The sequence below is a fragment of the Geotrypetes seraphini genome, chromosome 7, assembly GCF_902459505.1.
Source record: "Geotrypetes seraphini chromosome 7, aGeoSer1.1, whole genome shotgun sequence".
NCBI classification, from domain to species: domain Eukaryota; kingdom Metazoa; phylum Chordata; class Amphibia; order Gymnophiona; family Dermophiidae; genus Geotrypetes; species Geotrypetes seraphini.
In genome coordinates this window covers 111,327,863-111,349,091 of record NC_047090.1, presented here as the reverse complement: position 1 = coordinate 111,349,091, position 21,229 = coordinate 111,327,863, and the positions used below count along the sequence as shown (strand labels likewise).

The window sequence follows — 21,229 nt, the reverse complement described above, 5'->3', positions numbered from 1 at the left end:
AAGCAAGCATATAAATGCTGGTATTCTGGCTGGCTATGTGCGTGTGAACATATGTGCGCAGCGCATAGAGAAGCATCGTTAAGTGGTAGTCTAAAAATACAGGCCAGAATGCAATAGCACGTATTGTGTGAGTGGGCATTCATATAGGTGCAGGATGCGCAGGGTGCCCAATTATATATAATTGGGCACCCTGCGCATCCTGCACCTATATGAATGCCCACTCACACAATATATATATATATATATATATATATATATATATATATATATATATATATAACCAAACCATTCTACTGTTTTTTTTTTATTTTTTATTTTTTTCAATTTACAAATCAATCAATACTTGAAAGGAAATATAAAAATCCAATAAAAAAAAACAAGTACTAATTATATAATAATATAATAATAAACATGTGGTGACTATGACTAAAGCCCACAATTTGAGAGGAGAAGGAATCAATCAATCACTTCCAAGGGTAGTTGGATATAAGAAATAAAAAACTAAATTAATCAAATAACAGAGTGCAGTTGAAGTTATTTAACTAATGGCCTGCTTGGCTGATTCCATGGAGGTGTCTGGAATTCTTGTGGTTACTTTACCTTCAAGAAAAAACTGCAATTGATCGGGTTCATAAAAAATATATCTATTACTCTGATAAGTAATGCAGCATTTACAGGGGAAGCGTAATTGAAAGGTTGCCCCTAGGCTCAAAACAGACTGACGACAGGCCAAAAACTTCTTACGTCTGGCTTGTGTCCACTTGGATACATCAGGAAATATAGAAATTTTGAATCCATGAAATTCCACCTTGTCAATCCTATATTCTACTGTTTTTAAAGTAGAACCTCATAATGGCACTTAGATTTTGTTCAAAGACAAAGTTAACAATCAAGGTTGCATGTTCCAATACCTCAGAAAGAGAACCTTCCAAAATAGCTATATCTTGCAAATCCTTATCTTGTTGCTGCACTCCACTGGTCACCTCCGACATTTTGGAAAGGGTACCGTTTACCACCACTCTCTGAAGTCTACTGTTTAGCCAATCCTTGACCCATGCAGTTAATGCTTCTCCCAATCCCATCAATTTCATCTTGCTCAATAACCGGTGGTGTGGGACGCTATCAAAAGCCTTACTGAAGCCCAAGTACATGAAGTCCAAGTACATGACGTCTAGGGACTCCCCCGCATCCAGCTTTCTTGTTACCCAGTCAAAGAAGCTAATTAGATTGAATTGGCAGGATCTTCCCTTGGTAAATCCATGCTGGCGGGTGTCCCATAGATTCTCCTTGTCCAAGATTGTATCTAATTTATGCTTGATTAGTGTTTCCATGAGCTTACCCACTTTGGATGTGAGACTCACCGGTCTGTAATTCGCAGCCTCTGTCCTGCAGCCCTTTTTGTGGAGTGGGATGACATTAGCTGTTTTCCAGTCCAAGGGGACTCTTCCCGTACTCAGGGAAAGATTGAAAAGCAAGGATAACGGCTCTGCCAGGACATCACACAACTCTCTAAGCACCCTGGGGTGTAGATTGTCCAGTCTCATGGCTTTGTTCACTTTGAGTCTTGATAGTTCACAGTAGACGCTGCTGGGTGTAAACTCAAAATTCCAAAATGGGTCTCTGACCTTTCCCTTGCTTGCAACTGTGGACCAGACCCCGGCGCCTCACAGGTAAAGACTGAACAGAAGTATTCATTTAGTAGTTCGGCTTTATCGGAATTCGATTCTGCATAATTCCTGTCTGCTTTCCTAAGGCGTTGTATCCCATCTGTGTTTCTTTTTCTATCACTGATGTACCTGAAGAAGGATTTATCCCCCTTCTTAATGTCCTTTGCTAGATTCTCTTCTATTCGAAGCTTGGCCTCTCTGACTGCCGTTTTGACAGCTTTAGACCTGGCCGGATAGTCTTCTATTGCCTCTCCCTTTCCTGATTGTTTGTAGGAAATAAATGCTTTTTTCTTTATTTTAACAAAGTCCGAGATTTCTGTAGTGAACCACTGGGGTCTATTATTTCTCCGTCGTTTGCATACTGTTTTTATATAGCGTTTTGTTGTTTCGTGTAGGGTAGATTTCAGGGTTGACCACATAGCCTCTACATTATCTGTTTCTGTTTGGTCTTGCAGCGCCCGATGGATGAAATCTCCCATTCGTTTGAAGTCAGTGCCCCGAAAGTTGAGGACCTTTGTTGTGTTTGATCTAGTGAAACCTTTTCTGAGGTTGAACCATACCATGTTGTGGTCACTGGAGGCCAGCGTATCACCTACCAAAACTTCCGATGCGCTTTCTCCGTTGGTGAGTACCAGGTCCAGTATCGGAGAAAGCGTATTGGAAGTTTTGGTAGGTGATACGCTGGCCTCCAGCGACCACAACATGGTATGGTTCAACCTCAGGAAAGGATTCACTAGATCAAAAACAACAACAAAGGTCGATCATGCCCCCTCTCAATTTCCTCTGTTTGAGGGAGAAGAGGCTCAGTTTCTCTAATCTTTCGCTGTATGGCAACTCCTCCAGCCCCTTAACCATTTAGAAAAAGACCCCCCATTATTTTCTGAATTTAAATCCTTAAAGAGAAATCACTCCAAAAATGTTAAAATTATGTGAAAGATGCAGAAAAAGTAGTGTTGAAAACCAGGATTCACACACAATCTTTATTCACTTCATACTCTACTGTGAATAAAGATTGTTGGGCTGGGTCAGATGAGGAACAGGGTCAAACAAAACCAAAAACACAATCCAACTAATCTGCAGTGGAAAAACAATCAGAACACACAAAACCAAATTGCAGACAAAGGTACAAAATGCAGGCTAAGTTCCATGGCGATATTACTGCTTTTCACAGGCTTTTGTTTGTTTGTTGCAGTTCGATTTGATCCCTTTCAGATCAGGGACCCCTGATGAAGGCGTGTTAACCGAAACATGAACTGTGTCAGGTCCCCTGGTTTGTACTAAGGTGGTGACATCAACCGCAACATATTATTGTCTTAATAAACTTAGTGCTCCTTTTAACGCCCGCTAAAGTGCCACGTGCGCTAGCCACTACCGCCTCCTTTTAAGCAGGCGGTAATTTTTCAGCTAGTGCGCGCTAATCTTGTGCGTGGGCTAAAAACGCTAGCGCACCTTTGTAGAAGGAGCCCTTAGCCTGCATCTTGTACCTTTTGTCTGCAGGTTTTTTTTTTGTGTGTGTTTTCTGAGATGAGGAGCAGGAACGGAAAAGAGTTTGCTGAGCACTTCCGCTCTCCCTCTTCTCCTTCACTGAATTTTCAGTGGATATCAACTAGCCCAGTATTAAAAACATTACTCACAAAACCTAGGTTGAGCTCACAGATGTGACTCTCTAGTCTAGAGTGAATAGGTAAGTGCATCTGATTCTCTACCAGCTATTTATAGCAAGCTGCAAACTGAGCGACTTCCAATAAGGCCACAGGTGAAAACCCTGGTGAAGGCAATGATTGCTATACTGTGTTCCCTACTGAGAGCTACAAAATTGGGAATGCAACAGAACAAGCAGAGCCTTAGAATTGAAAAAGGTGGATGATTCAGACTGACTAGCTGAAAAAAATACTGCTGGTAGGTATTACTGGTCCTTGAATATTGCAAGCTACTACTATACTTCCAGACTAATCAATTGTAACTTGATACATTCCTGATTCTATGTACTGTATTATTCCTGAAATAACACAGTCTCTTAATTTGTAATCCGCTTAGAACCGCAAGGCACAAGCGGAATAGAAATCTGTAATGTAATGTAATGTATTAATTATTTCTATAGCGCTACTAGACATATCCAGCACTGTATAGAGTCACAAAGAAGAAGAAAACAGTCCCTGCTAGAAAGAGCTTACAATATAAACAGACGTCGTGGATACAGTTTAATCTGCTGGCTGGGTTGGTGGGCAGTGGAGTGTACGGCTATGGATTGAAGGCTATATCAAAAAGGTGGGTTTTCAGTCTGCTTTTAAACAAGGGAAGGGGCTTGGCAGACAAACTTGGGTAGTTTATTCAAGGAATAAGAGGCAGCTAGATGAAAGGAACGAGGTCTGGAATTGGCAGTAGAGAAGGGTACAGCTAAGAGCAGCTTATCTGAGGAATGGAGGTGTATAAGGAGAGAGGAGAGATATCGAGGGGCAGCAGAATGAGCATACTTTTGAAGGTCAGCAATAGGAGCTTGAACTGTGTGTGAAGGCGGATAGGGAGCCAGTGAAGTGATTTAAAGAGAGGGCGACATGAGTGTAGCGAGGTTGGTAGACGCTTCGTGCAGCAGAGTTTTGCACAGATTGCAGGGGGGAGAGGCGACACTGCGGGAGACCAGTTAGAAGCAGATTGCAGTAATCTAAGGGTGAGGTAATGAGAGTGTGGCCAAGGGTCAGGGTAGGTATCCACAATGAAAATGCATAAGATGCATTCACATGCACTCTTCCCATTTCATGCAAATACATCTCATGCACATTCGTTGTGGAAATCCTGAAAACATAACCAACTTATGGCACTCAAGGACTGGAATTGTATACACTATACAGTATTCATATTTCAAAATACTGGGTTCAGAGGGTATTTTGAATTTGATTTTTATCTTGTTTTACTTTTGCAGTATTTTATGTTTCTTTTTATTGAACTATGTGGCTCTTTTACTAAGCAGTGCTAAAAAGTAGCCAGCACTGTCTCCTGCGCGGGTCTTTCCCAAATGCTGAGGCAACTGTTAGCATGGTAGTAATATGGCCAGTAACTCATTTTCCTATGAGCGTGTGAGCATTAACATAACAATTTTCTAGTCAGTAAAAGCTCAAGTGCTAATGCTGTACTAATCTGTTAGCGCATGGCGATGTAGCTGCACTAACTGATTAGCATAGAACATGCCTACTCTCCACACCCAGATATGCTCCGCAGCAGTGCTTTTTAATCTGTGGTAAGCACATGTGAAGTGCTTATTGCAGCTTAGTAAAAGGACCCCTCTATGTGTTTGTTGCTTAGATTTGTAGTGGGTCTATGATTTTTCCCCCCCCCCAATATCTTTATTAACCAATGGAATAATGCACAATTTGCATATTCTTAATACACACTATAGGTAAACCAAAACACTACACAGCCATATGTCATAAAACACATATCTACCACCCATAATTTACTTTCACCACCCTTCCCTCCCCCCCCCCAAAAAAAAAAATCCCATATGCAGAAAATACAGTCACTTTGCAAAAAAAAAAAAAAAAAATAAGTTTTCAACCCTAGGTCCAGATCATGCATTCAAAATTCTACTCTGTGCAACATGCGTTAATGAGTTCAAGAATGGTTTCCAAATTAGACTGAACTGTTTTCCTGGAACTGAATCGAAATGATCAATCTTTTGTTGTTCCATCTCTAACAATAAGAACATAAGAATAGTCTTACTGGGTCAGACCAATGGTCCATCAAGCCCAGTAGCCTGTTTTCACGGTGACCAATCCAGGTCACTAGTACCCTGCCAAAACCCAAGGAGTAGCAATATTCCGTGCTATCGATCCAGGGCAAACAGTGGCTTCCCCCATGTCTTTCTCAATAATCCTATGGTCTTTTCCTCCAGGAACATGTCCAAACCTTTCTTAAAACTAGCTACGCTATCCACTCTTACCACAACCTCTGGCAATGTGTTCCAGAGCTTCACTATTCTCTGAGTGATACTTCTTGAGGGGATCTCGGAGGTCTTGATGGTGTATAAAAAGTTAGCTTGTTGTTTAAGTATTCTGGCCCATTTTATCTGAGGAACTTGCTAGGTATTATCAAGAAAGATATTATAACCACAATGAAGGAAGTTATCCTGCCGTTGTATCGGGCGATGGTGCGCCCGCATCTGGAGTACTGCGTCCAATATTGGTCGCCGTACCTTAAGAAGGATATGGCGACACCCGAGAGCGACACGATTGATAAAAGGTATGGAAAACCTTTCATATGCTGAAACATTAGAGAAACTAGGACTCTTTTCCCTGGAAAAGCATAGACTTAGAGGGGACATGATAGAGACTTACAAGATCATGAAGGGCATAGAGAAAGTGGAGAGGGATAGATTCTTAAAACTTTCAAAAACTACAAGAACGAGAGGACATTCGGAAAAATTAAGAGGGGGACGGATTCAGAACCAATGCTAGGAAGTTCTTCTTCACCCAAAGGGTGGTGGACACCTGGAATGCGCTTCCGGAGGGTGTGATAGGACAGAGTACAGTATTGGGGTTCAAGAAGGGATTAGATAATTTCCTGAAGGAAAAGGGGATAGAAGGGGATAGATAGAGGATTACTATACAAGTCCTAGACCTGATGGGCCGCCACGTGAGTGGACTGCTGGGCATGATGGACCTCTGGTCTGACCCAGCAGAGGCATTGCTTATGTTCTTATGAAACTCAAATACAGAGATTTAAATTAAGCCTATAAGGTACTGGTATCCAGTGTAGTTTGTGCAGGAATGGTGTGATGTGGTCGTGCCTCTTACAGCCTTCTATCAGTCATGCTGCAGCATTCTCAATTGGTTGCAACTAATGCAATCTCTTTTTGGTTTGACCAGTATACAAGGAATTGCAGTAATCTAGTCATGATGTTATCATTGCATGGACCATCTTTCAATGAGGTGGTAGACAGATAACACCATCCAACATGCCTGGCAAGTACGCATGTGTGTAGTTTTGCTTTTTGCGTGAAGAAGATGCTGATGGTACACTATTGTGCTACACTAATTTTCAGAGGCTGTATTTTGTTTTAATTTGTAATACTGGTTTAATTCTCTTTTGGATGGTTTTATTTGCCCACCACCTCATTGATTAACCCCTGATGCAGGCGGGGATAATGAAACAAGCCCATGTCAATAAATCAAAGTTTGACTGCCTGGAACTTGAAACCTTTCTGTGCTCAAAACCAGCAAGATGTCATCAGCATAAGCCAAAACTTTCAACATAGTGGCCTCAATCTGGATATCCATTATGTCCACATCTCTTGGTATCATTCGTAATAAAGATTCTAAATATAATCTAAAAAGTAAAGGAGAGGGGGCAGCCCTGGCGAGTGCCCATAAAAATTTGAAATGTTTCCTTTTTATCCATTAACCATCACTACCATTGTAGGAGTGGAGGGGCATAATCAAAAGACATGTCTAAGTCTAATTTAGGCGTGGGGTGCAGCAGCGGCAAAATGTCCATTCTCAAAAAGTATGTCTAAATTTTTTTTAATTTTTTTTTTGAAAGTCATCTATCTATATGTCCAGGCATTTGATCATCCTGACTGCCACTACGTCTATCTTTATACCACATTCTGGACCCAAAATTCGTCTAAGTCTGAAACATCTAGAGCAAGATCATTTGGATGTGGGAGATGCCATCATTGTGATGGACTGGCCACTCAGACATGGCAACAGTGGGGCACCTTAAAGGGCATTGCTGTGAACTTCACAAAAAGGGTGCCACATAAACATCTCACCAGAACTCCCTTATAGGTTGTGGTGAGCCTCCCAAACTTCCCCCAAAACCCACTATGCCCACTTGTCTACAATCCCAATAACCCTTATGACTGCAGGTGGCACCTATATGGTAATAGAGTAATGTTTTGGGGTGTTTTGGTAGGTTCACATTTTCCACCAGGAATATAGTGGTTAGAGTAGCTTATGGGCCTGGTCCTCCTCTCTATGGTTCACTAGAGTACTTAAGCCACCTCTGTGTAGCTCTACTAGGCTTTCATTTATGCTGATGTTTCGGAGGCAGGTATATACGTTTTTATTCTGGGGGTCAGTGAACACAGGGTGGGGGGTCTTTACTTTATCCCTGCAGTGGTTATCTGGCCACTTTAGATAACTTTTGGGCAATTATACCTGTCTTTACATCGTCTAATGTACAATGTATAAGTTCCGTCTAGGCAGTCTTGTCAAACATTTAAGTTTCGATTATGAGCCCCTTATTGTACAAGACTTAGTTAGCCTGAAAAAAACCCTTTAACCCGTTGTAGTGTGAAACTTTAAAAATGTAGTGCTAGTCCACCATATTGAAAGCTTTTTCTGTGTCTAAACTTACTAACAAGGCTGGAGTATCTTAAGATTTTTATAAATAAATTAAATTTGGTATGAGAACTTGCTACATGGAACTTCTCTGCTCTAGACCAGTATTCTTCAACCACCGGTCCATGGACCAGTGCCGGTCCACAGAAATTTCCTGCCGGTCCACAGGGCCAGCATGTGCATCAGGCCCAAAACAGTGTTCTACAACTGCCAGTCCATGGTGCGATCGATGCGGCGTTATCTTCGAGCCAGCTCCCTCTTCCTAACTGATTCAGTGCACAAAGCCACGGGCAACGGCTCCTACGGGCATCCTGCGCCTGAACCGGGTGAGACGTGCAAGGTGCAATTAGTACTATTATGGGGGTGGGGTCTGGGGTGGAGATTGGGTAGAGATGGGCGGGGTCTGGCCCACGACTTAGCCCTGTGTTCTTCAACCGCCGGTCCACGGACTGATGCCGGTCCACAGAATAATTCCTTTATTTCTGCCGGTCCATAGGTGTAAAAAGGTTGAAAAACACTGCTGTAGACAGAAGTTTCACTTTTATAGAAGCCTAATCTATACACTTTCTTACTTTACGAATAGATATCTTACTTTTTTGATGAGAACAGTGTCATTAAAGCTATAGTTTAAGAATATTTTTCTCTTTTTGCTGAGTTGTTTTGCATGATCTCTGCTATCCCATTTCCTGTGTTAGTAATTCTGCATCTTAGCAGCTCTGCTATAGTTATAAAAGTAATTGACAGTGATTGTCAAGATAAGACTTAACTTGGTTTTTACCACCTGCTTTCATTGTGGTTATAGCATCTATTAAAACTAGACATTTTAAATCACAAGTTGTGCCTTCTTAAGCTCGTCATAGAGAATGCATTTGTATAAGTATTTTTTAATCACTGTCACTACAGGCATTTGAGGATTATTAAACACAAAAAGCTTGAATTTGCATAAGTACCCGGGCAACTTCCATTTGTCCATTTGCATATTTTCATGTATATTCATAAGCCAGTCATTTAAAAAATAATCTCTCTAGAAGGAGTGCATATCTTACAGTAGCCTAGATCAGAAAGGGTTGGGCATTTTGGCTGCCTGGTTTTTTTAGGAGTTTCCTTAGAATATGTAAATATCAATGGGTAAATAGGTTTATCAGGGGATTGGATTTCCAGGGAGGACATGTCCTGGGAAATCCAGACATCTGATAACCCTATAGACGTGGTGGGGCATGATAAAAACCCCCATCTAAGTCCCCTTTTGGCCTAAGGCCCTAAACGTTGAAAGTAGAAGCAGGGAAAATGTCCATTCTCAAAAAAACATCCAAAAGGAGGTTTTTATTTTTTTATAATGGCTTGCCTCTACATTCAGTTGTTTAAATGCCCACACCACCACTATGTCTACACTTACAACATATAATCAACCACAAAAAAGCCTAAGTCCCCAAACACCCAACACAAGAGCTTTTAGGTGAAGGAGGAGCCAGTCCTTTGCCTAAAAACTGACGGAATCCACTCCCCTAGCAACAATGGCGGCAGGAGAGATGGCTCATCTCCCCTGCTGCGATAATGATGCCGAAGTGCCATCAACCGCGACACTTCAGATCGCTAACGCAGCAGGAGAGATAGCCAATCTCTACTGCTGCTATCCACCCCCCACGACAAGATCGGGCAGGAGGGAACTCAACCCCTCCTGCCTTGACACAGCCCCGCGATCGGCTGGGGCAGGAGGAAGCCCAAGACCTCCTGCCCCAGAGACCTCCCTGACTAGATCGGGGCAGGAGAGAGGCCAAGCCCTCCTGCCCCGGAAACCCCCCTACCCCCACTAAGATACAGGCAGGAGGGATCCCAGGCCCTCCTGCCCCGATGCAGCCCCCCCATGACCGACCCCTCCCAAACCCCCGATCGGCCAGCCTAACACTCACTCACCTGTCGACCAGCGAGACCCCCCAGCTGAGCCCATGACACCACCCCCGACATCTCCCACTTACCTTAAAACAATTTGGCCAGATGGATGGATCCCAAGCCCGTCCGTCCGGTAAGCCCACCATCTTCAGAATGGTGGGCCTGATTGGCCCAGGTGCCTCCTGTGGGCGGGGCCTTAGGCACCTGGGCTGGGTTGGGCCCATGTACCTAAGACCCCACCCACAGGAGGGGCCTAAGGCCACTGGGCAAATTGTGGTTGACCCAGGTGCCTAAGGCATCTCCTGTGGGTGGGCCTTGAAGCGCCTGGGTCAATCAGGCCCTAAGGCCCACCATTCTGAGGATGGTGGGCCGGCCGGCTGGGCTTGGGATCTATCCGTCCGTCCGTCCAACTTCTTTTAAGGTAAGGGGGGTGTCAGGGGTGGTGTCGTGGGATCGGCCGGGGGGGGGGAGGCTGCGTCGGGGCAGGAGGGCCTGGGATCCCTCCTGCCCATATCTTAGTGGGGGTGGGGGTGTCTCCGGGGCAGGAGGGCTTGGGCTTCCTTCTGCCCCGATCGAGTCAGGGAGGTCTCCGGAGCAGGAAGGCTTGGGCTTCCTTCTGCCCCAATCATGTCGGGCGGGTGAGTTTTCGGCAGGGCAGGAGGGCTTGGACTCCATCCTGCCCCAATCATGTTGGGCGGTTGGGGTTTTGGCGGAGCAGGAGGGCTTGGCTCCCTCTTGCCCGATCCGATCGCAGGGGTCACTGGGGCAGGAAGGCTTGGGCTCCCTCCTGCACAATCCAATCGTGGGGGTAGCTTGGGCTCCCTCCTGCACGATCCTATCGAGCGGGGGATTGCGGCACGAGAGATTGGCTAACTCTCCTGCCGCGATTGCAATCTCAAGTGCCTTGTTTGGTGGCACTTTGTGGTATGGCTATCGCGGCAGGGGAGATGAGCCATCTCTCCTGCTTTGATGGTTGCAGTGGGGGGAGGGCAGGTTGCTGGGGCCGCTGACCTCATCGTGGCAGCCACGATCAGCTCAGTGGCCCCTTTTTCTGCACTTATACCTGTTTTGACTTGGTCTAAGTCAAAACGTACAAGTGCCGACTAGGCAAGCTGCCTAAAGTTTTGGTTATACCTGCTGGACGCCTATGTCTAGGTTGGCCAACCTCCCACCCTTTTCCCTCCTCTAAAAATGCCTCTTTTTGCTCTATGCGTTTAAAGGCAGGGGAAAGGCCTAAGCTGGTTTTTAAATATGTCTAAAACCAGCTTTGGTTATGGGTACTTGGACAATCAGGTTTTTTGATCATCCACTTTTTAGATGTTTTTTTCTTTGATTATGAGCCCCATAGTGTGGTAGACACAGTACGACAAATATGGCATATAGTATGATATAGGAGGCTACCAGAACCTGAACAATGAGAAGCTGAGACATTCTGAAAATAATTTGCACATATATATGATACTGACTACCTCTGTTTAGTTGTATCTTTTTAAATGAGAGCCTGGTCCTTGGGATCTCTAGCTTACAAAACAAGTGAAAAGTTCAGTGGTGCTTTTAGACCTTGCCATGGGAGTTTCTTCAAAGGGAACAGAGAAAGAAATATTGAATTGGTTTTCTTGGGGTACTCATCATTATTCCAAAGCGCAATCCCACTTATCAGCTTGCTGGAACTGGACAGAACTAGAAGTGCATATATAGGATCTGCAAAAGAGGATTGTTTCATTGTTGCAGGTGTGAAGATAAGGAATTCATGAATATTATTAAAGTGAGGAGGTTTTTATTTTTTTTTTTAGTGTTTGTAAACTTCCTTGAGCTGAAGGGTTTCATCTTTCTTACTAGCAGCTAAAACTCTAAAGCAGAAGAAAGTAATAACAAGAAAAGCCATTGATTTTTTTTTTTTTTAATTTGGGCAATTTTTAGATGCTTTCAATGGTAGAAATGGTCCAGAATCATCACTTGTTTTTTTAAACCCAGAAAAGTTTCATTGGAATCAAATCCCAAATTTTTATTTTCCTTTCCACCACATTCTTCTTGGGCTTTCAGTTGCTCTTTATCAGAAAATAAAATTAAGGTGAAAAAGAACTTTTGTATAATGTGATTAAAAAAAAATAGAATGGAATACATGGAAGGGCATAATCAAAACAAACATCTAAGTCCAATTCGGATGTATGGCCCTAGAAGCCCAAAGTTGGCAGTAGGAAAATGGCCATTTTTGAAAATATGTTGAAAATATGTTGAAAATTTTCAAAAATCATCTGTCTGGACGTCCAGGCTATTGTTCGTCCAGACAGCCAGAACATCCATCTTTATACCACATTTTCAACCAAAATTTCATCCCAAGTCCCAAATGTCCAGAACAGGAACCTTTGGAGCAGGGAGGGGCCAATCTTGTAATGGAATGGCCACCCAGACATGGCAACAGAACAGTGGGGCACCTGAGAGGGCACTGCTATGAACTTCACAAAAAGGGTGCCATATAAACATCTCACAAGAACTCCCTTTTAGGTTATGGTGAGCCCCCCCCCCAATCCACTATACCCACCTGTCCACAACCCCAATAGCCCTTATGGCTGCAGGTGGTATCTATATGGCAGTAAAGTAGGGCTTGAGAGTTTTTGGTGGGCTCACATTTCCCACAATGAATGTAGTGGTTAGAGGGAATCACTAAGCTAACAGTACAACAGCTGTACAGGTAGAAGAAAATGGAGAGAGGTGCTGTTAGTTCAGTTGTGGGAGGAGGGGGGGAAGTGCTGCTGGACCTGGGTGGAGGGAGGTGAGAGGGAGAGGTGCTACTGGACCTGGTTGGGTGAGGGGAGGTGAGAGGGAGGAGCTGCTGGATTTGGGTGGGTAGGGGGAGGTGAGAGGGAGAGAAAGAGGTGCTGCTGGACTTGGGTGGGGGGAGGTGAGAGGGAGAGATGCTGCTGGACCTGGGTGGGTGGGGTAGGTGAGAAAGAGGAGCTGCTGGACCTGGGTGGGTAGGGGTAGGTGACAAGTAGGTGCTGCTGGACCTGAGTAGGGTAGGTGAGAGGGAGAGGTGCTGCTGGACTTGGGTGGGGGGAGGTGAGAGGGAGAGATGCTGCTGGACCTGGGTGGGTGGGTGGGGTAGGTGGTGAGAGAGAGGAGCTGCTGGACCTGGGTGGGTAGGGGTAGGTGACAAGTAGGTGCTGCTGGACCTGAGTGGGGGAGGTGAGAGGGAGAGGTGCTGCTGGACCTGGATGTGTGGGTGGGGGGAGGGGAGGTGAGAGGGAGAGATGCTACTGGACCTGGGTGGGTGGGTGGGGTAGGTGAAAAGTAGGTGCTGCTGGACCTGATGGGAGGAGGTGAGAGGGAGAGGTGCTGCTGGACGTGGGTGGGGGGAGGGGAGGTGGGAGGGAAGAGTGCTGCTGGACCTGGGTGCCTATCTTTAGGTGTCTTTTACAGAGTCACAGCCTAAGGGCTTAAATGCTAAGCACATGCTAATTGGTTAGTGTGTGATAGCATAGCTGCACTAACTGCTTAGTACAGAACACACTCACTCTCCGCTCATAGACATGCCCTCTGCACCCCCCTAAAAAAAAATTAGTATTTATTAGTGATGGGTAGTGTGTGCACATGGCAAAATTACTACGGGATTCTTATTGAAACTTTGTAAAAAGGCTCAAAATTTTATAAAAATGAATTAGATTTGTCAAAATGGTGCTGATTAATGGGTTTGATTCTCAAAAGGTGGCCTAAAGTTAGGCAGGATGATGCATGCTAAGTGCAAAATCTATATTAGCTCTCAGGTGCATAATTGCTGGTTATAGAATACTAGAGTAAGTCTTATGTGCTTAACTTTAAGCACGAGCACTTAACACTAGTACAAAGGCTAGTAAATGCTCACACCTAGTTGCTGTCAATTAGGCACATAACTGATGGAATTTTGTAATCTGTGGCCTGGATTCTCTATAGCAGGGGTAGGGAACTCCGGTCCTCGAGGAGCCGTATTCCAGTCGGGTTTTCAGGATTTCCCCAATGAATATGCATTGAAAGCAGTGCATGCAAATAGATCTCATGCATATTCATTGGGGAAATCCTGAAAACCTGACTGGAATACGGCTCTCGAGGACCGGAGTTCCATACCCCTGCTCTATAGGGTACTGATATTGGTGGCTGCCGGTTACGTGTCAGACATGCGACAGTGCCCTATAGAGAATTGAGCCTCTGCAAAGATAAGCACCAGAAATGTAGACCAGGGTTTTCGAGGCCTACATTTCTGGCAGCTGTCTTTGTTGTTAATCGTGCCTATAGGTACTTTAGGCCAGCTAACGCCACTTCTGGTGTTAGCCACACCCATAGTGGCGTTAGGCAGTCTACATTGCCTGAGTAGGCGCTGGTAGGTGCTTCGACGTTGCAGTTTTTTTCCACATTTTAAGCGGTGTTTGCTAATTAACTTAGGGTGCCATTTCTAGAATTTTCCCCTGTGTGTATAAGTGCTAGGCACATCCCTCACCCACCCACGTCCCTCCCAGGTCCATGTCCTGATTGTGCATTTAGCACGCACAATTTGCTGAATCCCAAATGAGGGTAGTTATGCGTTTTAGTGCTCATTAGTGACAACGCCAATTAACACCAATTGTAGCCAGTAATTGGTTGCTAATTATTAAATTATGTACACAACTGAGACTATTCTATAATGTGCATATGCAGTTTTATGCTCTAAACATAAAAATGTGTGCAAGTTAATAGAATTAGGGAAAATATGTTTTAGGAGCAGTTGAAAAGACATCAATTACCTCATTTGAACATATAAGGAAATATTTCCATTGTGTTAGAAAATGAATGAAATATTTCCTCTGAAAAGGGATGATGACCCAAATGACTTGCTCAAAGCAGCTGTAAGGCTTAACAGCTATGTTTCCTCTAAAGTGAGTGTGTGAGCAGTCGCTTATAGTTTTTGGGAGCATTACTCACAGATTTCAAATGTTTGCTCATGCAAGGGGCTGCTCTGCTCTGGTGCGCTTTTGGCTGTGCCAGTCTTATGCTGTAGATGCCGCTAATGTTTCTTTCAAAATGGCTGTTGAGACTTTATGTGGCAGCCTTGTGAGATTCGCAGATGTATCGTGAGGCTGCCTTATGAAGTCTCAGCAGCCATTTTGAAAGAATTAGCAGTGGCTATAGCAGAGGTCTGGAGAGTGGAGTGAGCACTTACCTCCAAGGGGTGAAAGAGAGGGAAGGGTCAGACTCTGGTGGATGGGAGGAGGGAGAGGGGCAGACACACTGGAAGCAGAGAGAAGAGAGAGGGAGGCAGATGCTGGTGGAGGTGGGGGAGATGATGAGAGAGGGAGGGAGGCAGATGCTGGTGGAGGTGAGGGAGACGACGAGAGAGAAGGAGGCGGATGCTGGTGGAGGTGGGGAAGACGATGAGAGAGTGAGGGAGCAGATACTGATGGAAGCAGAGAGAAGAGAGGACTGATGCTGGATGAAAGGAGAGGATAAAGAAAAAGGGCAGATAGGGAAGAGGATAGAGTTAGTGAGTTACTGGGAGAATAAGAGGAATAGGAGAGCTGGGGTGAGTGAAAGATGTCAAGCAATAGGTAGACACAGTGAAAAGAGAGAAATTGAAAACTAGATGGTAAGAAAGAATTTAATTTAGACGGAGGCAGAAAATAAGAAAGTTGAAAGGAAAAGGATGAAAGAGAAATGCAAATGGGCAGGAAATCCTGGCAAGAGAGTTAAAAGAAAACAAGGAAAGCAGAAAGTGGAGACTGGGACCAACACAATTGAAAATAAGCAAAGGTAGAAAAAAGAATTTTATTTTACATTTAGGAGTCCTTTTGCTAAAGTGCACTAGCTTTTTTAGCACGCGCTAAATGCTAACGCGTCCATAGACTATAATGGACATGTTAGTATTTAGTGCACGCTAAAACAGCTAGCTTGCCTTAGTAAAAGGACCTCTTACGTAAAAGTAGTGTAGCAACCATGTTAAGAGACATTAATAAGAACATAAGAAATGCTGCTGCTGGGTCAGACCAGTGGTCCATCCTGCCCAGCAGTCCGCTCACGCGGCGGCCCCCTGGTCAAAGATCAGCGCCCTAACTGAGACTAGCCCTACCTGCGTACATTCTGGCTCAGCAGGAACTTGTCTAACTTTGTCTTGAACCCCTGGAGGGTGTTTTCCCCTATGACAGACTCCGGAAGAGCGTTTCAGCTTTCTACCACTCTCTGGGTGAAGAAGAACTTCCTTATGTTCGTACGGAATCTATCCCCTTTCAACTTTAGAGAGTGTCCTTCTGTTCTCCCTTCCTTAGAGAGGGTGAACAACCTGTCCTTATCTACTAAGTCTATCCCCTTCAGTACCTTGAATGTTTCGATCATATCCCCTCTCAATCTCCTCTGTTTGAGGGAGAAGAGGCCCAGTTTTCTCTAATCTTTCACTGTACGGCAGCTCCTCCAACCCCTTAACCATCTTAGTCACTCTTCTCTGGACCCTTTCGAGTAGTACCGTGTCCTTCTTCATGTACGGCGAACAGTGCTGGACACAGTATTCCAGATGGGGGCGTACCATGGCCTGGTACAGTGGCATGATAACCTTCTCCGATCTGTTCGTGATCCCTTTCTTTATCATTCCTAGCATTCTGTTTGCCCTTTTCACCACCGCCGCACATTGCATGGACGGCTTCATCGACTTGTCGATCAGAACTCCCAAGTCCCTTTCCTTGGGGACAGGGAAATAATGGAAAGCTGGTAGCCGTGTTAATCACCATGAATAAAAATAGAAAATAGGAATAATGGAAATTCTTATTGGGCAAATTTTACAGTAATACCTTTTCAACAAACTTTCAAAGACCAAAACCTCCTTACTCTAGTCAGAGCAGGATACCATAGCAGTATACTATCCTGACTTGAGGAAGGGGGTTTTGGCGTTTGAAAACTAATTGAAAACCTATTTAGTCCAATAAAATGGTATCATATTTTCCATTTTTTTATTTTTTAATGTATTTGTTAGTTTGTAACTTAGGGGTCCTTTTTACTAGGGTGGGCTAGCCGGTTTAGCACGCGCTAAACGCTATCATGTCCATTATATTCTATGGATACGTTAGCATTTAGCATTTAGCTAAAATGGCTAACGCGCCTTAGTAAAAGAGGGGGGTAGTGATTGGAATATATAAGTTTTTGAAATTTACATTTGCTATCTTTATACAGTATTTTGCAAAGTACATGGGAGGACATGCATCACAGTTTCTCTTTCTCTAGTGTTGTGCTGTATGCAGGGTTTGGCTTCTTGGGGGTTCAGTTTAATTTTTATTTCTATTTTATTTTGTGGTTACTTAGACCCCCTTTCATGAAGCCACGTTGGGCTTTTTTTTTTTTTTTCCATCACCGGCCATAGAGGTGTTAGTTCCGATGCTCATAGAATTCCTATGAGCGCTGGAGCTAATACTGCCATGGCCGGCGATGATAAAGCCTAATGTGGCTGTGTAAAAGGGAGGGTTAGTCATTGATACTATTAAATATATGAGTATATTGCAGATAATCCCATGTGTGATTATCACAAGGCAATATAAGGCAAAATTTGTTGCTCATGTCAAGTAGGTCCTTTGCTCACGCAGAAAAGTTTTGTTCTCTTCTCGTCAGTCCTTAGAGGTAACATAATTTGGCAGGCTCACAGAAGCAGCTGGGGTTGAAGGGAGGGGCATCGGGCACTCGACAGCATGGATGCACTTTCCATCTAATGACACAGACTCAATCAACCTCAGACACAATCAGCCTCCTGAATGTGGAAAGGTTTCTACAGCTAAGAGCTGGGAGGTGGCTTTAGTGTGGAGGAAGGTGATAATCAGAGTTTGAAGAGTGAAGGAAGTGAAGAAATTGGCAAACTGGGCCAGTCTGCTAACATTATTCTGCAATGAATGTTGAAAGCCGAAAAGCTTAATAAATTCTCACAGAAAATAAAAGAGAAACTGTTTTATAAAAGGAGCAATTGTTGAAAACCACCCATTGAAAAACCTCCTTTTCATTTAGTAATTGTGTGTGTGTGTGTGGGCGGGGGGGGGGGGGGGAACACAGATGATACGCCTACTGCTGCTTATCATTTTTGTTATGCTATTCGATGTTTGCAGTGCTGTGTAGTGTACATGAGACAAAAATGACAAGACAACCATCCTATATAATAAAACCCTAGCCGCACATGCGCACTCCTACCTGCGTGTTCCGTTTTCCCTGATCCGTGAGGTGTATGTCTGTGGCGGCAGGAGTGCGCATGCGCGAGTCCCCAGCCTTCCAGCACCTAACTACACTCGCGGCAGGACTGGCTACCAGCGCTGGACTCCCTGCTCCCTCGTGGCAAACAAACAGTAAGTTTTTTGCGGTCTCCCATCCCTTCCCGACGTCTGACCAGCCCTCCCTTCCCTTCCCGCGGTCCAGACTCCAAACCTGTCTGCAGCACTCTACACACGCTGCTTCGGGGCCTTCTACTGCCCTGATTTGCTCTGCCACGTCTCTGATGATGTCATCAGGGACGTGCCAGAGTAAATCAGGACAGTAGAAAGCCATGAAGCAGCATGTGTAGAGTGCTGCAGACGCTGCTAGAGTCGGCAGGTTTGTCGGGACTGCGGGAAGGGAAGGGGGTGGGCAAGGGACTAAGGGAGCCGGCCAGACTTTTAGCACCCGTCAATGTAACGGGCTAAAATACTAGTTACTCTATAATAGTGTATCACAAACTGTGTGCCTCCTGAGATTTCAGGTGTGTCGCGGCACCCTGGAGAGGAGGAGAGGCACCAGCGCTGGCTGACTGCCTACAGGATGTGCTTTTTGTGGCGAGAGCCATGTCTTGTAGGCAATCGGCTGACACCGGCGCCTCTTCTGCTCTCCAGCCCTCTTCCCTGCTGGCCTCCTCCACTGGTGTCTGAAGGATCTTCGCACATGCGCAGACGTTGACATGATGACATCACACATGCACGTGACATCTTCACGGTGACGCCCGTGCACTTCTGGGTGCCTCGAGCTGCAGCCACTACCTTTAGTATGTCGCAGCCCGAGAAAGTTTGCGGGACGTTGCTCTATAAGGTAATCTAGTCAAGGCATAGACATGATATGGTACAGCAATGTAGAAAGCACAAAGGGGCACAACGCAGCAAAAAAAAAGAAACCTATTGTGAGATGCGCTAATGCATTTTGCGTTGGTTTTGTGACGTGCATTTACTAACTGTGCACTAATTATTCTGCATTTTTTGAGGGAACGTGTTTGGGTGGAGAGTGGGCACTCCTGCGCTAACCAGTTAGCATTTTTATGGATATCTTTTGTTTCATGAATAAATCAAGGAAAGTTTCTGTTATTTACCTGTAATTACATCACTTTCTTTTCCAGAGATAAATAAATAAAAAAAAGATTTGGCATCAATATATGAACATTTCTTAAGAACTGAATATTTCATGGGGTGTCCTAATTTTTTCACATGACTGTATATACATATTTGTGGAAATTATATGTAAACATTTATTTAAGCTATATAAGTGCTGGTGCCAATAGATATACATGTATGTGTGTGTGTGTGTATATATATATATAGTATATTCTTTCATATCTACACTAGAATTTCATAGTCAAGTAAATGCTTGCCTTATAAAATACTTCACAATGAAAATTCTGAAGGAAGAAAAATATTGAATGCGAAAGATCAAAAATCAAACTCCTAAACATCCAACAGAAGACTTCTGAACCATAGATTAATAAGAGAAAGGAAAATTCAATAACATTTTTTGCAGCTAAATACTGCTCATTTGCTATATTGGAAACTAAAAAGCTCTTTTCCTTTTCTTTTGTGCATGCAAATATTACATCTTAATCTATATATAGAAACTTGGTTCAGTGTCATCCAATTTATATTTATAATGTGCCCATCTAATAAGTTAAATCTTAAGAATTTAGACGCCTATCTTGAAACGCTGCCCCAAAGCTGCTCATGACTGTCCATCATAGTCCAACGAGATGCCCCATTTTGATGTCTGCTTCAGCGACTCTCCGGGCTCACACAGCTCCTTCTCCAAAGTTTGAGAGCTTACTAAGTCATGCCTTTTAAAATTGGCATGTGAAAATGCACGTTACTTAGGCATGTCTTTTTAAAATGACCTTGTATAAATAATTCATACATATTTTATTTCTAAGGATTGGCCCCTGGTCAGCTGTACACATACCCAGCTCGATGTTGGCGGAAAAAGCGGCGTTTACACCCCCTTGAAGATTCCAGGCTGAGAATGCTTGATGTCAAACCAGGTACGCTAGAAAAATGCCATGGGAGGGAGGGGAATTATCTCTAGTAAAATAGGTTCATGAAATTTGCTCTTTCTTAAACATATCCTTGTAATGACGTGATTATCCTTGCTCTTCATGCATTGTGATGAAATTTTTCAACAACCTTGAAGTGAACTTTGTCTATTTAGAAAAGCCACTGTCGACTGTGTTGCATTGTGGCATTTACTGGGCCAGATGTGCTAAGCATCTTTTCCCGTAAACACTTGGCACTCTACTGAAAATTTACTCCAATTGGTACTGTATAAGCCTACTTTTTTGCTTACACAGTCTTCAAATTCGAAGTGCATTATCTTTGAATATTGGTTTGCTATGTGGCTAAGATTCTGTGTGCACATCTGTGTGTGCTGAAAGAAGATTAGCCAACTCCAGCATGGGGGAACCAAGACTGATGCCAGATAGACTTCTACAGGCTGTGTCCTTCAAGAGACAGGTGAAGGTTTGACAACTCAAGTGTGTTAGATCATTTTATTGTCACATACTGTGAGTGGGGAGGGGAAGGCATCTAGATTTGGTAAGTTGAGTACTGTCGGCAACATGTGGAGTCTTGGTTATAACCATGTATCATCCCCATCATGTTTGGCTGCCTATATGGTGACTTCACAACCAGCATTTAAACATGGGTGACTGGGGTTTGCACACAGTGGCAGACTCGGCTCTGGCCATCTTGGTGGGCAGACTGGATGGACCATGAGGGTCTTTATTTTGCTGTCATTTATTGTGCTACTGTGCATTATCACCATCATTACGATTTGTATAAGCATAGCAGATGCATATTTATTTGGATTTCTATCCCGTTCTCCCAGAAGAGCTCAGAATGGGCTACAAGTTTATATACATAATAAGATATAACAGGGTTTATATAATAATGTAGGCCCATATTCTATAAACTACGCCAGTTTTTTGGTTTTTTTTAGTGCAAAACGTTGTTTAAATGATGTTTTAAACTGATTTTCATGGTGCCTACTGGCACCTACAAAAACGGTGCTGGGATTGCGCCTCCATAGATACTTTATGGTGCCCACTGCCACTGTAGGCGTGGCTAATGCTGGAAATGGCATTAA

The 21,229-nt window shown here is 44.0% G+C and overlaps 1 protein-coding gene across 7 annotated transcripts in view; it reads left to right on the top strand.

The window, feature by feature from the left end:
* Positions 1-21,229, top strand: part of DPF3 (double PHD fingers 3) — a 419,567-nt gene that overhangs the window by 222,693 nt on the left and 175,645 nt on the right. For all 7 annotated transcript variants that reach the window (XM_033952007.1, XM_033952009.1, XM_033952011.1 and 4 more), the window contains one exon: positions 20,022-20,129. In XM_033952007.1, the coding sequence (XP_033807898.1) occupies positions 20,022-20,129 (108 nt within the window). The remainder of the gene's footprint in view (positions 1-20,021; positions 20,130-21,229) is intronic.